The sequence below is a fragment of the Rhinolophus sinicus genome, linkage group LG05 (assembly GCF_036562045.2).
Source record: "Rhinolophus sinicus isolate RSC01 linkage group LG05, ASM3656204v1, whole genome shotgun sequence".
In the NCBI taxonomy this organism is placed as follows: domain Eukaryota; kingdom Metazoa; phylum Chordata; class Mammalia; order Chiroptera; family Rhinolophidae; genus Rhinolophus; species Rhinolophus sinicus.
The window spans coordinates 92,222,989-92,239,032 of NC_133755.1; the positions used below are offsets into that span (position 1 = coordinate 92,222,989).

A 16,044-nucleotide genomic window follows, 5' to 3' on the forward strand; every position below is an offset into this window, starting at 1 on the left:
GTCAGGAAAAGCACGTGGCTGAGGATGGACAGGCAGAAATCAGTGAGACAGAAAGATTACGGTCAACCCTGGTATCTCCATCCCCTTTCCCTGGCACACCCTTTTCCTCCATCCCCTTTTCCATCCTTTCTGTATGTCACTCTGAGAGGCGTTACAGTGCATTTAAAGCTAAATAGAACAGGGCTCCTGTTCTGGAGGAATTTATAGGCTAGTGGAAGTGAAAAGGTGGCTGTAGCTTCACTGCATCTGCAGCAGAAAGATACAAATGAAGACCTAAGTGCACAGGGAGGAGAGGTCACTTTGGGCTAAAGCATGAATATGAGAAGATTCTTCAAAGCAGAGGGCGATTGATTGTGAGGGAGATTTTACAGGCTGCTTAGAATTTCAAGGGACTGAGATAGGGAGGGGCGGGGATACTAAGGGCAGAGGAAATGATGTAAAGCAAGGCGGGAAGGTGGGAAAATGGAGGGTAGCACAGAAAACGGAAAAGCGTCCAGTCGGACTGGACTGTAGAGTTCATGAGACAAGACTGGAAAGGTAAGTTGGGACAAGATTGTTATTCCAGCAAGCTTTTGTTGGGCGCCTGATAAGAGATCTAGAAATGTGCACATACCTGAAAAAAAGCATGACACGAAGTCACAGAATAGGTAGGCAGTCATGAACGAGGAAATGCTGAGGAACCAGAAAGCTGGACGAGACAAGGATTCAGGAACCCAGATAAGCCATCTGAGCAGAAGATACAACACACAAACAGAAGTGGATCTTGCTTTTAAGGCAACCTTCTGTCAAAACCAGGAGGCCTCTTATATTCCCTCCTGGGGCAGGAACCAATCCCAGGGCGCGGTCAGGCCAGGCCTACAATGGGGAGCAGGTAAGTGGATACATCTGACCGTAGAGGGAGAGAGGGCAAAGATAAAGGTAGGTCCTGGCAGGATACGGGATGAGGCTAAAGACTGTGGCTTTGATCCTACATGAATAGGGATTGTGTTAGGTCTGGGGTAGCCATGCCTCTCGGAGCTGACTTAGACTGAAGAGCATTTTGGGAATCTGGCTCAAGTTCTGGGTCTCGGAGCATTGGGTGGTGTGAGTCAGGATGGGCTCGGGGCTGTTGGATCACACCAGCGTGCTAAGCCTTTGGAGGGGAATTATGTTTGAAAACCTGTGTCCCAAGCTTATCAGGTTTTGAGTGACAGTGCCTTCGGGGTAGCTGCTGCCTGGAGCCGACCCTCCTTTCCCTGGGCTTCTCTGGATCAGCGCTTGGCTCAGTTACGGGGATAGTCTGAGATTGGGTTGGTACCAGATTTAGGGGAGTACTTCTATTCCTACTTTAAGAAGCGGAGAATTGAAGCTCCATCTGAAAATACAGTGTGTGCATTCAGAGGGCGGTGGAATGTGGTCTCTATGGTGATTATTTGCTCCTTTTTCCCATTGCAACAGGCGTGTTTTTTATAGAAGAGTTTGGTTGGGCCTGGAGCTGGGTGGGTGGAGTTAATCGGAAGTCTTAGAATTCTGATTCTCAACTCATGTCATTTCTAGCTTGGACCCAGTCTTTTTCACTTTCCTTCTTCTCTGGCTGTGCTACTTCCAATAGTACCAGTCAGAAGGAAGGCTTTTCTCGAGATGGAGATGTTTGCTATTTGCTGTGTACTTTTGCTAGTTTTCACTTACAGGACTCTTATCCAATGAGAGAGCCTGAGGACCATACAATGTGATGTGCTTAATAAGATCACTCAGAACATCGGTGGTAAAGACAATATGAGAATTCCAGGGCTGAGTCAAGCATGGCAGATGAGTGGCAGCCTTCCCCCGTTCCACATCCCATCCCCTCCCCATCCCCAGGGCTGTCATTGAAAATTGATCAGAACCCTTTTCATCCTTGCTCTCCAGGTAGGCGTGGCCAATCTGATAGAATTCGGGTGAAAAATGACACTGAATCCAGCGTCATGGAGGAGACTGGCAGCTGAGCCCTGCAGGTCGGGGGCCAGGTCCCAGGCCTCCATGTACTGGTCTGGAACCTTGAGGAAATCACTTTCACTTCTTTGAGCCTCAGTTTGTCCTCCATAATGTTGGGTCAGTGACATTGTCTACCTCACAGGGCTGTGGTGAGGATGTGATGCCATAATGTTAGTGCTTCAATAGAGTAAGGGTCCTTTGCAGATGGGAGCCCTTGCATCTCAGTCGTTTGGTTACCCACTCCTACCTCTTAGTAAGACTTCTAACACCACGGGATACTGTGACTATTAAATCACAAGAGTCCTATGGTTGGAGCAGAGCAAAGACGGGTCTGTTAAGCAATAGCCAGTGCTGGTTCCCAGCCCATCATCAAGCAACCTCGAGTCAGAGCATTCCTAAACAATGGCTTTAGGCTTGCTACCAAGCTTGCAAGAAACGCTCCTCAGATTTTTCCACTGAAGTACCCCAAAGGGCAGAGGCAACTCCAGGGCTCCTTCACTGCTCCTGCTCTCCCAATCTGCTGACATAACCCCCAAACAACCCCACCTCCTGCCAAGTGAGCGTTTTTCAAACCTTAACATTTTATCTTAAAATTCATGTGAATCTTACCCATTATAGACCAGTTTTTGTTTTAATATAAAAAGCTGTTTTAAACTTACTAATATCGGTTAAATGTCCCTCTTTCAAAACTCTCCCCCATTTGTCCTCTTCCTGTATTTCATGCCCTCCTATCACCTAGGCTTTGGTGTCTCATATATAACATCTCAACCAGTTCATAAATTTCTGCTTTTAGTATAGTCTGAGTTACCACTAGCACAAGCCACAGGAAAATATCAGGCTGTCCCCTCTGCATTCGAGCTTTTTTGAAAGATTTACTTAGGAACAATTTATCATTTAGTTGCAATTTTTAAAAAATAATCTTAATTGGCCACATATGGTATCAAATAAGAGCTGGTCTTCTAGCCCCGGCATCACTCCGGATCGCCGCCACCACCCCCACCCCACCCCCCTGCACATGCGCACTACATTCTGCCAGGATGTCAGAAAATTAATCCACTCTAGGCAGATACCATCACAGGATAGCCTCCCCCAGATTTAAGATATGATTGCCGATACTGAAGCTGTTATTTTTAGGAGGGATAGACGGTTGCTTTTAAACTCTTTCCTTCTTTTTCCTAGTTCTTCCTCTCTTAATTGTGGCTCCATGTTTTGGTAGCCATAAGTCATTAGTGGTTTTTAATTTCTCTGAAACTGAAATAAGGTCTGAAAGGGTGGATTTGTCCCTTTTTTCCTCCTTTTTTCCTCTTTTTTTTTTTTTTTCCTCTGGCTAATCGGAGGAACGCAACCACATCTGAAGCCACTTGGCTCATTATGAATTTCATGGAAACTGATTCTCTGAAAGTGTTTCCATATGTGTGTTCCCAATATATCCCATCCTCTCTAAATGGGAGCACAGACGTGTGCATGGGCTGGAAATGGCTTCAGGATGTGACAGAGCAGTCATATGACCGCCACGGCACCGTGGGTGGCCCCTTCTGAAAGACACGGTGTCCTGGGTGATGGCCTCCTTCCTGCAGCGGATCCGGTTTCAAAGACTATCCACCCTTCCTAGCCTTTAAAAAGTCCTTAATCAAGGCCTAGCAAGAAGACCTCTCTCATTTTTCCTCCGCTTCTCCCCCCCTCCCCAACCCTTTGGTTCCTTCCTTCTCTCTTACTCTCCCTCCCTATGTGCACACACATTCACTCGCATATCTTCTCCCGCCTGCCTCCTCTCCCTTCACAAAGAAGAAATATGTTATTCCAACAATATCCTCAAAATTTGGGTAGGTTTAAGGAATGGTTGAAGTTTCTGAAAATTGCCAGGTTGTTGGGTTCCCCCCTGCCCCCCTTTCCTTCAGCATCGCATACTTTCTTAGCCTTAGGATCAGCTGGTCTTTCAGAATTTGTGAGCATGCAGTGGAAAAGTACAATTCATTACAACACAGAAAATAAATATTTATACTGGATAGTTGAGGGACTTTTCCTCTCTTTTGCAGAACTATAGAGTTTGCTAGTCTGACCTTTCATTATCTTAAAAAGTTAATTTCACATTCTTATTTTCCCGGTTTCTTCTCCGTCAGTTTGATCCATTACACTTCTCCCATACAGGGTATATTTTTCCAATTATTATCTAATGAAATTAAAAGTAAAACTAATTTCGTGATAGATACCCGGTTATTTTAGTATAAGGAGAGAAGTTTAGGGAAATTAAGAAAATTGATATAAAATACCTTAAAACCTCAATATAGAAAATGCAAAGTAGTATGCTGCATATAGTCTAAAATTGATTTTGGACAGTGTTGACATAGCATTTCTGCTTCTGTCATGTTGCCTACTTTGAGACTATACTAGTAAGCTTTTTGTTTAGCACATTTTTTGGAAGCACTCATCTTTTCTCAGCACCATGCTGTGTACTATGGGGTCAAAATGAAGGATACAAGGTTGTTCCTCTTAATTTGCTTTCCTTTTAGTTGGAAAATGAAAATACATATCTAAAACCAATGCTAATTCCTTAAAATGCATGAAGAGGTGAAGTTTACATCATAAATGCTGCAGAAAAGATAAAGATGTGTGTATACCTGGGAAGTCCTTGTGTAGTGGTGATCTTTAAAGACAGTGCTTGCTTACCTTGGTCTGGCAGGGAGCTGAGAAGGGCCCACGAGTCTAGGGAGAGCGTGAACAAAGCTCCAGTGAGTGTCCTGAGTACACGTCCTGCCACGAAGAGGAGGGTTAGTACCGAGTAGTGGGACGTGACCTTGGTAACGTAGAACACAGGACTCTGAATATGCCAATAGTCTCCTCATTTTTCCCTCCTTTATCACAGAGTAACTCAGTCATGCCTTGTGAAAGGTGGCTGACCTGTGCTGGCAGGGAGTGACACCCTCTGGTTTTAAGGCTGTGCCACTCGTGTGGCCTGAAAAGGTAGTGTGTAAGTGGTAGTTTTCTCCCTTCCATGTGTGTTTTCATCTGTGAGGTCATCTGTGATTCTTGAGGACCCTGATATCCTGGCTGTCTATAGAATCTAGAAATTCAGACAGGATCGGAGCTTTACTCTCCGTTACCTTTACTATCCACTGCAAATACATGACAGGACCTTAGTGGCAGCCGTAATTACCCTGGGATCCTCAGGAAAGCGAATGTGCTAACAGACCTTCCTGTAGGCCATGCATTTCTGGCCTGGCCCTCTTCCTCCTTCATTTCTTTTTCCCATGGCTCCCCACAGACACTGGCTCTAAGGATACTAGGCACAACAGCGGTGGCAAAACAGAGGCGTATGTTCACTAATGGCAACTGCCATTTGCAGGACTCTGCCCAAAACATGAGGTCAAGTGCTATATGATGCTTGGGAAGAGCCTTGAGCACTCTTAAAGAGAGTTTTATAAAGTCCTATAGGTATGGAATGGTAGTTGAAGTACGTTTTAGGTTTGGTGCCCATTGCCCGCATTGCTTAATGCTTATTGTATCCATTTTTTCTCAATGTGTCAAAAATATACCAGCTATTATACTGAGTTCCTGATCCCTAGACTCATTTACTTATTCATTTATTTATCCTTCCATTCGTACACCTACATTTAAAAACAAAATTTAAGCTCTTATAATGTAGAAGGTGCTGAGGGATGGGAGAGGAAAATAAATCATGACCTCTACCATCCAAAGCTTACTTTACAGTTGGAGAGAACAGGCAAAGAAACAGCTAATAATTCAGTAATGACTAAGAGCCCAAAAGAGTGATATGGAAAAATAAATGCTATTGGAACAGGCGTGAAATAACGCAATTATATAATAGAGCAGTTGGGGAGGGGCAGCCAACATGTTGTAGAAGGGGAAGAAGTTTCTCACATGAAAGCGGCTTTGCAGCGATGTCGTGCATTTTATGTTCCCACAGAAAGAAGGCCATGAGGGGGTTAATAAAGTACCTAGGTTTTATTTGAGATTTGTCGAAGCCATAACTCCTGCCATTTAAAAGGCCCCGACAAAGCTTTGAAGTTCACACCTCATTGCCGAGAAGTATGATGGCTTTTCATTATGTATGTTTAGACCCTGGCATTAAAAAAGTAGGACAGAGGACTGTGAATATGCCAGTTGTATGTCCCACCTGGATCCAAGGCCCCTTTTTCCTTTTCTCTGTCCCGACCTGCCTCCTCAGCTGGGATGTGTAACTTCCCCTGCTTACGGGGGGACGATACACAGGTACAGTAAAGGAGAAAATGTGTGTTAAAATGCCAGGTAGGTAAAGGCCTGGAAATGTTAAGTATTATTGTTAGTGAGCACTGATGAGGAGATAGACAAGGGTTAGACAGGTCTCTGCCCTCAACAGTTTACTCAGTCTTTAGTCAGGAGTTAAGCATGACCCAAGCTAGCTCGCCAGCATTAGAAGGCAGTGTGTGAAAGATGCTGAGTCGGGGATCGCAGGCCACGAGAATTAAAGATCAGAAGTTCTCTTTTATTCTCCCTTATCTTGGTTTCACTTCTTTCCACCACACTTTCTTGCTCTGAAGACCCAAGAAACCTGGTTGGGTAAAGAGAGGCTATTTCCTTTTCCCTCAAAGCCCTTGGGAGGAGGGGCAAGTTTTTTTTTTTTTCCGCTTTTAACATTGCTTTTATTTTTATTTGTGCTCCATGGGCATTTTACTCATATATTCTTCCCCATGTATATTAGGTTGTGAAAAGCTTTTGCTGCTGCTGCTGCTGTTTTAATGAGCAAGGTGTTTGCATCTGTGTTTATAACAGCGACGATCATTTGCAAGCTAACAGTGGCGAGGGGTGCAGATAGCAGTTCTGGAATGAAATACATCTGTAGGAAACCAGCAGGTCCTAAGGGAGTCAAACTCTTGACCTTGGTCTCATTCACATTATGGCACAAGCAAATGAACTAATTGCTCACTGTTTAGTAGGTTATATCAACAACAAGTCCTCAAAGAGTTGTTAACAGTATCCCAAAGACAGTAATTCACAGGGGGAGAACACCAGGCACCAGAAGAGCCTCTTTAGATCATTTTAGGCAGGTTTATTTAGACAAATAGACTTTTAAGGCAGAAAATTTACATGTCTGTATTGTGTCAACTAAATTTCTTTAGGGTCACTAAGATTGCAAAGAGGTCAGAAGTCAAAGAGGTCTGTCTAGTTTGTGGCTTTTGTAGAGTAAATGGCTCCCCTTCTCTGGACCTCAGCTTCTCTATTGGTCAATGGGTTAGACTAGGATTATCTGAACAGTAAACCCGCAGAGGAAGGTAAATGAGTGCCTTAGGGGATCTGGAGGCATAGTCTAAAGCCTCACAATGCAAAATTTTGTTGAAGTCATTTTTCGTTTGTCTAAAAATTCACCCAAGTGTTGCATCCACTCCACACCATATTCATGTTTGCTGTGTACCCCTGTACCTCTGACTCCAAGTTGAGTAAAACCAGCCCTTTGGGAAGATGCACCATGTTTATCTTGGGTTTCAAGTAACTCCTGGCAGGTCTGGCTTTACTTCATCAGGAGGTTGTACCCAGGGGTTTTAAACTGTCTCTGGGGAGCTCTGAGGCTACAAGCACATCACTGGGGCAGTTACTGAGCTTGGCTTAACATTTATAAAGTTAGATGTGGTAATAGGACTTTTAGAACTCTCCAGGCTTTCATCTCGACCATTTTAATAAGTAGATATGACACTTTCTTTACTTTAGTTGATATTATATGTAGGTTTTTTGTTTGTTTGTTTTTAGTTTGTAGTTGTAATGTGTCTAGGGACACAGGAATGAAAAATTTAGGACACAGTGTCAACATAACACAAGAAGGCAGTCTAAAAAAAAACACCTGAGTTCATGTACAAAATGGAGATTAGAAGTATAGATACAACCCTATTCAATGAAAGAAAATTTAATTATATCATTTGCTTCTGCAACAATTATTATAAACAAATTGAAGATGAGGAAGGGGTTTGTTTGTGTTCTTTCCTTCTCCCTATCATAGATTATTATGTAGGGGATCTCATGAGATGCTATAGCAAGTTGTTAGTATTCTTCATACAGAACACATTGCAGTATGTTTCAGAAACATTTCTTGGTAACACAAAATGACTAAGCAAATTCCATAAAATTCTATTTTCTGTAAGTTATAAAAAAAAATTGCTGTATAATCCCTTTAAAGTCTGCGTTAGCTGTCTTTGCCCAGAAGGAGTTACCCCGCAAAACATTACCGTCTCAAATGACTAGAAATGATTGGTCAAAATTCTGTAAACCTAGCGGAAATTTGTTGCATTGTTTTCTGTAAGCCACAAGCAGCACTCATTAATTGAAAAATGAATGTCAATTTGCATTAGCTGGCATCTATAAACCAAAAAGACACAGTGATCCTGGCATGTGATGAATTTTTTAAAAATCAGCAAAATGTATCAGGTAAAATAAAGAAGCTGAGGGGGGCTGGAGGGATAAATTCAAAACCATATTGGAGTTTACTGGCAGAGCCCCACATAAAGGGATTTAATGAGGCTTCTGCATCAAAATAAGGGAACCCACATGGAATTTTAATTATGACTACAGGATGCTTGAAGTGCAAATACCCACAAGAAGCATGTTTTACACTGACAAGCCTGTGTGATGTCTATGCTTCTGTGGGGTGGCGTGGGGGGTGGCAAACATTGATGTTTTAAGTGTGACTTCTTCCTTTTGAAATTGCTCACATTATTCTGGTTTCTTTCACACGATCTGAGCACTGAACCTAATGTGTACAGAAGTGGCCTGCCTATAACTATTAGCTCTGCCAATTCAAGTTCACCTAGATGCTCTGCAAGGAAATGGCTGGCCGAGGAACAGCTGTGGCGTTCGTAGCACGCCTGTAGCGTGAGAGGCAATGCACAACCATGGGGCGGGAGAGAAGTTAAATCTCATCCTGCTCCCATCTGCGATTCTGTCATAATCGCTACTGCTGCAGTTTTAAACTGGAGCTTGTCAGAATTTCGTCTTTGGGAGGGGTTAGGTAGAGGCCAGTTGAGGATGGAAGAATTTACAAAAAGCAGAAAGCAACTGCCCAGACTGTTAGTTTTGGTTTGTCATCTTGAAAGTGTTTGCTTCTGGTATTATTACAAAAGCTGCTCACTAGCTTTTTACCCTCTGCTTATGGGCCTGTGGATTCCGGGAAAGTACTAATGAGGGGTGGGAACTTCTCTGCCTCCCCCTCCCCTAAGGCTGTTGCTTCTCCTTCTGTCTTGGAATTCATGGTGATAGAACATTAGAGCTGGAAGGGAACTTAGAGCTCATCCCCCTCATTTTACAGATGATGACACTGCCACCTCTGACTTCTGCCTCTGGCCTTCCACTCTCAGTAAGAAGAGCCAGGCAGGTGAGACTTTTAACAATTGCTGGGCTCGGCTGGGTGGGACTGTCTGATTGCTGCTGTCCGATTTGTGAGAAAAACTTTTGTTAACTATATGTTGCTTTTAAATAGTCACGTTTTATTACAAATGCACGCCTGGCACTTAACCCCGAGCATTTTATGAAGATCACAAGCAGTGTGCATTTTCACGAAAGTTAACAACTCTCAATCAGCACCTTTAAAGAAAGGTATTAGGATTATTCCATGAATAAATTTTGTTGTTCCTCAAGAAGGAGTGCTAACTGAAAATGGGGCTGAGGAAGCACCTACTCACCGAGGCCTTCAAGAATTACTAAGTGCTTTCCCGTATAGACAAAAGCTATAGGAAAAGCAAACATATGAGATCCAAAGAATTGGCAGATTTTTACATACGATCAAGATATTAAGAACACTGGTATTTTAGAAGGGCTTGTTGCCATTCTGTCAATTTTAGAAAGTCATAACCCAATCTTTGAACACAAATTTCCACATGAAGTGGTTTGTAACTGTGGTTTCGTAAACTAAACACCAGAAATAATCTAGTAAGGAAGCATACTCAGCTTTAGAAGCTAAAGGACTTTACAATGTAGGGTAAAACCGTCTTTGCCTCCAGGTTACGGATTCAAATGGGCCTGAAGCTAATTCCGTAGGATGTGGTACAGGGGCCCGGTAAATGGATGGTGAGGTACCCTCCTTGTATCTACCCTATGCAGCTGGCCTTTCATAAAAGCTGTTGTCAGTACCTGCCCTAAATCAGGCCCTGTGTCTCCTATCGAGGCTTGAAATGCAGTCATTTCCGGGTACTAAGCCTCCTCCCCATCCCCCTTTTAAAGCCTACTTATTTAGTTTATGACCCTCGGGAGAATTTCTAAGGGCTACACTCTCCCTATATGCCCCCAGAAAAGTAATATAGTTCCAGAATACATGGAAATCTGGTTTGGTTTTAATCTGGTTTGATTTTTTTTTTTTTTTTTTTTTTGAAATCTGTTTCTAAGATGAAGAATGAAACAAGATTTTAAATTAAGAGTTGAAAAGAAGTGATAGGAACGTATTAGTGTATCTTTTTGACGTTCCTTCATTGATGAAGGAGGGCTCTGTCAAGAGTACCAACAACAAAACTGATCATCTTGGAATTTTCTATATTTGGGTTGAGAAAAGGAAGCTTGTCCGACTTAGTAAAAATGTCAAATATCTGAGGTGCAACAAGAAACAGAAAGAGAAAAAAAAAAATGAGGATTCAGTCAAAGTCTGGTGAGTGAATCTATCTATGATCAGAGTGTTGGGTTGGTTTACACATATGACCTAGCACACATTTGGGTTTTTAAAGCCCTTTGGGATTCGCTGGGGGTGAAGGACTTAAGGATAAATGCCGCTTTAGACTGTAAAGTGAAAAAAACAAAAACTAAAAATAAAAAGACTGTGTAGTGACCGGTGCCTTTGAAGATCTGTTTGTAGCTTGCTGTTCCTTTTTGGGAAGCTAAAGTTTTCTTTTTTTCTTGTAAAAAATTCTATCATTATTTTAATTGATATTTACAGATTTTTTCCCCCCATCTTCTGTTGTAATTTTTAGGTGCTTCAGAACTGGGCCCTTTTTCAGACCCCAGGCAGTTCCCAAGCATTTCATCCCTCACTGAGAGCCGCTTCTCCAACCCACGAATGCACTATCCAGCCACCTTTACTTACACCCCGCCAGTCACCTCAGGCATGTCCCTCGGTATGTCCGCCACCACTCACTACCACACCTACCTGCCACCACCCTACCCCGGCTCTTCCCAAAGCCAGAGCGGACCCTTCCAGACCAGCAGCACTCCATATCTCTACTATGGCACTTCGTCAGGATCCTATCAGTTCCCCATGGTGCCGGGGGGAGACCGGTCTCCTTCCAGAATGCTTCCGCCATGCACCACCACCTCGAATGGCAGCACGCTATTAAATCCAAATTTGCCTAACCAGAATGATGGTGTTGACGCTGATGGAAGCCACAGCAGTTCCCCAACTGTTTTGAATTCTAGTGGCAGAATGGATGAATCTGTTTGGCGACCATATTGAAATTCCTCAGCAGTGGCCCAGCGGTATGTGGGAGCCACGTCCCCAGTGTATCAATATATACATATATAGAGAGAGTGCATATATATGTATATCGATTAGCTATCTACAAAGTGCCTCCTTTTTTAGAAGATTTTTCATTCACTCAGTTACGATCTTGCAACCGTAACGGGGGTAGATACCGAGAAGCAAAAGGCCCAAGAGAGACGATCATAATCAGGTTTCAGATTGTTTTTCTATTTTTCTTTAAATAGAAAAAAAAAATACTTTTACAAACAGGAAAAAGGTATTTTTGTTGCTGTTGTCGTTTGGTTTGTTATAAATAACTTGTTCATATGCCAATTCAGAGAGGTGGACTCCAGGTTCAGGAGGAAGAGCAAAGCCGCTTCCTCTGTGCTTTGAAACCACACATCCTCACGGTTGCAGCTGTGTATGGACCCGTGCACTCTGCAGACCAGCTTACAAAGCCAGTCGAGGTGCACGTAAAGGGAAAAGAGGTAGAATGGATGCTTCCATTACAGTAGAACTGTTCCAAACTTTGCTTTCCGACTTGCTGCAAGTACTCATTTGAACTGTTTGGTTCAGTTTTTTTTTTTTTTTTTCTTACTTTGATAAAGTGACTTCAAAAATACTGATCAGGATAGGTTATTTTATTTTACTTTTTTATACTCCCCACCCCTTTCCCCATTTAACCAAAAAAGAAATACCATCCCGAAACCTCCCCCCTTCTCCTTTTATGCAAAACTGAAAATGGCAATATCTTATTATAGCCATAATGATATAGATAGTGTTTGTGTTTGGCTGTGTGTTATTTGTTTTCTTTTTTTTAAATTATGAATATGTGTAAAATCTGAGGTAACTTGCTAAGTGAATGGTCATATAACTTTAAAGATATATTTATAATTATTTAATGACATTTGGACCCTTGAAACATTTCTTAGTGTATTGATGTGTTGACTTCGGTCTCTAAAAGTGCTCTTTATTAAATAACAAATTCTTCCGTGGGCTAGAGCCATACCTGAAATATTGCTAAGCAATTTCAGTTCATCCAGGCACAATGTGATTTTTAAGAATACTTCCATCTCCAAATATTTTAGATGTAGCTCGTTTTTGTGATGTATGAAGGAAATGTTATGTTGAGTTCTTCCAGATCTTTGATTGCCTCTAACACAGCTTTGCCTTTTAAAGCAATAATTAGGGATAAAAAAAAACAAACGAAACGAAACAAAAAAAAACAACAACAACAACTCTTTATCACTTATGTTGCCCTCTGTCAGCATGAAATGCTGGAGTGATGTGGTTTCCTCATTTCTTTCAAATAACAATGACTGTTGTCATAGTAAAAAGAAAAGCACAAGGGACTCATTGAACTGCAGGAAAATGTTCTGTGGTTTTCATCGCTAAAGCAGAACTCTAAATCGCCAGGCTTCCAAATCAACTTGAAGCCACACGTGGCTGAAGGAGCCATCGTGCCACACATAGTACAGAGAAGCAAAATTGCACCAGAGATCCTTAACCAACCTGCCTGACCTAACAGTAGGTCAGGGGAACCCAAATCTGCCTTCCTCAAGGTCCCCCCGCCGGCAGCTTTCCACAGAATTTGCATTTAAAGGAGCAGAATTGAGTCACTATCTTCTGGGAGCAGGGTCACCTGAAGTAGCAGGCAAGTTCCAGCAGATAGCTGAAGTGAGAGAGCACAGCCCGTGGGGTCCCACATACAACCTTAGACGTTCACATCTCCCACCGTGGAGGGCAAGGGTGAAGGTAAGGCCATGTGGAGTTTGGTGTCTACTACTGTGTATGAACATGAGCTGACGCCCTTCTGTAGGATGCACTTTGACTACTCCTGGCGGCCCACATGGCAGATTCTCAAGTGTGAATCCCTAATCCAAGCCAGGACCATTTAATGACACCACCAGGCAGATCCCTGCCCTCCTCCCTCACAGGTCAGGCCCCCCCTACCCTACTTCTTAGCAGAACTTTATGTAGAAATTTGCCTCCCAGTCCCCAGAGGCTTCTTGCTCTCTCCAGCCATTCTCAAGCTCACCTTTCTAGGCCACCAAACAACGCAGGACAGCTTGCAGGGCAGTTGGACCTGTGCTTCTTTTGCCCGAGAGTCCCCCTTGGAATTAATTCATCCTGACTTCTAATCAAAATTGAGGGGAAACCAAACCAAAACAAAACACTTTGCCTTCTAAAGGTTGTATACCAAGTATGCTTAGATAAATAAGCCACTTTTCTATGACTTAAGTAAGATGGAAGTAGTAATTGCTACTATTTATTGTTTGTGTGTGGTAGCTTGAAGCACGCCACTGTCCATTTATTTGTAAGTGTAAAATGTGTGTGTTTGTTTCAGCAGCACTTAAAAAAGCCAGTGTCTGGTTACACATTTCAATTTTAATTAATTGACATAAAAATGTTACCGCCAGTGCCAGCTGTACCCTATTTAATTAAAAAAGGTACTATATTTGTACGTTATTTTCTAATGTTCAAAGGGCTTTTTTAAGTTTACAGTACACATACTAAGTGACTTTAGGGATGCTTTTGTGTTGAAATGTTATTATAGTGGCTGCAGGCAGCAACCCAGAAACACTTAAAAAAATTTTTTCTTGGGAAAAATTCAAGCACGTGTTCCTTCCACCCTCATTCTAACCACTCCAATGGGGTAATTCACATTTTGGGATCAAATTCTGCCCTTTTTTGGCCTAGGGGTTAAAATTTTCTTTTATCTTTTTTTTTTTTTAACTGCACCCTTACTTTGCACTGGGTCATGTGTATGATTTGTGATTTCAAGACCAAAGCAAAGCCTTACTACTACTACTATGGAACCACGTATTAGCCAACGCTCTTATTTCCTTCAGGTTAAAAGAGCATGGCTCTTATGTAGCATAAACCTTGCTGGAGTTTACAGCGTGACCAACTTGGCCACTTTTTTTTTTTTTTTTTTATCTGTTTCAGTTGTCTCACAAATTTTAACCTATGTCAGAGTTCCAGAACAGGTACCACAGCTTTGGTTTTTTAATTAGTGGCATGACATCCAGCCTGAAACCGAGAGACTCAACAGATTAGCTGCTGTTTGTTCTTTAGACTGTCTTACCCCACCAAGACCTTTTAAAAATGAGCAGAGAAATCCACACCCTTAGGGACAACCGTTGCAAATTCAGAGGGGAGGAGATGTGTGTGCTGGCCTCCATTCCCAGGAATGGGACTGACTCAGACTCTAGGTTAATACATGGAAACACAAAGCATTGTTAGCAAAAACAATAATTATATCTATGATATCCGAAAGAACAATAATAAATAAAATAAATAAAAGATGAGTCTTCCAAACCTTGAATTTGTGTTCTTAAAAAGATAATGCATTTAAAAAATATTTTCTATGTGAGAATTTTTTAGATGTTTGTTTACTTCATGTTTACAAATAACTGTTTGCTTTTTACTGCAGTACTTTGAAATATATCAGCCAAAAACCATAACTTACAGTAATTTCTTAGGTATTCTGAATAAAATTCCATTTTTTTTTTTTTTTTGGATATGCTTTACCATTCTTAGATTTCTGTGGAACAAAAAATATTTGTAGCATTTTGTGTAAATACAAGCTTTTCATTTTTATTTTTTCCAATCGCTATTGCCCAAGATTTGCTTTCCATGCACATATTGTACAAATTCTGCTTTGTGCCACAGATCATGATTGTGGATGAGTTTACTCTGAACTTCAAAGGGACTATTTGTATTGTATGTTGCAACTGTAAATTGAATTATTTGGCATTTTTCTCATGATTGTAATATTAATTTGAAGTTTGAATTTAATTTTCAATAAAATGGCTTTTTTGGTTTTGTTATGTGTGTACATTGGGTCTTTTCTCATCCGCGGTTTCTTCTCCAGTCTGACACCTACTTCTGCCTACACTTGGGCACTTAATAGTCATAGGAGTTACTTACCAGGGCTGAGTGAGAGCAGAGATCCTATATTCCTGGTGAGAGGAAAAAAATCTTGGTAAGCGTTGGGTTCTTGTTTTGTCCTACTCCCAGAGAAGGGTGGGTGAGGAATCAAGCAGTGAACTCACTTCCTTATCAGCCTGTGTCTGAAGGAAGGAGTGCTCACCCCATCCGTGGGTAAAGCCCGGTATTCCAACCATGGGACCAGTCAGGGCGTAAAGACAGCAGCCATGATGGTTCCGTGATTCTGATGTCTGGGCATATGGACAAGGGCCGGCAAGTGAACCCCTGGCTGTTAGAGACCTCAGGCAGCCCAGCCACAGTGGGTCGTCTCTTTTCCGTCCCACACCTCTTTTGGGTTCTTAAAAAGAAAGTCAGCCAAAGACCAAGGATGAGTAAAAACAGATTTTGGCCTGGAGAGCTCTAGCCTCAGAAAAATTCTACTAGTGAGCATAACTGTAGTTTGCAGATTTTTTTTTTTTTTTCTGGGCCATTGTTTGTTTTTGGTAAGTCCCTCCCCTGTGACGAGGTTGAGGGCCTGGGTAGAGTGGTGGCTTTCTTAATGTCCTGTAGGCCTTGGCTTACCACAGTTCTAAAAGAGGGACCAGGAAACGGTGGTGCAGAGAGCAGCTCAGTAACTGGCCAGTGGCCCACGTGGCACGAGGGTCAAACGCCGCCTTTCTTCTTACCCCTTTGGCATGTTTTCTGAGAAATCATAGAAACAGCTAATTTCTAAG

The 16,044-nt window shown here is 42.2% G+C and overlaps 1 protein-coding gene across 5 annotated transcripts in view; it reads left to right on the plus strand.

Annotated features, from left to right (window-relative positions):
• The window catches only part of RUNX2 (RUNX family transcription factor 2), a 234,823-nt gene that overhangs the window by 108,283 nt on the left and 110,496 nt on the right, over positions 1 to 16,044 (plus strand). For 2 of the 5 annotated variants that reach the window (XM_074333025.1, XM_074333028.1), the window contains 2 exons: positions 9,245 to 9,310; positions 10,893 to 15,210. The exons of 2 other annotated variants lie outside the window; for them this stretch is intronic. In XM_074333025.1, coding sequence (XP_074189126.1) covers positions 9,245 to 9,310; positions 10,893 to 11,371 — 545 coding nt within the window. In that variant the 3' untranslated portion in view covers positions 11,372 to 15,210. Of the gene's footprint in view, positions 1 to 9,244; positions 9,311 to 10,892; positions 15,211 to 16,044 lie in introns of those variants that run through there. One more of the 5 variants, XM_074333026.1, reaches the window with a different exon arrangement.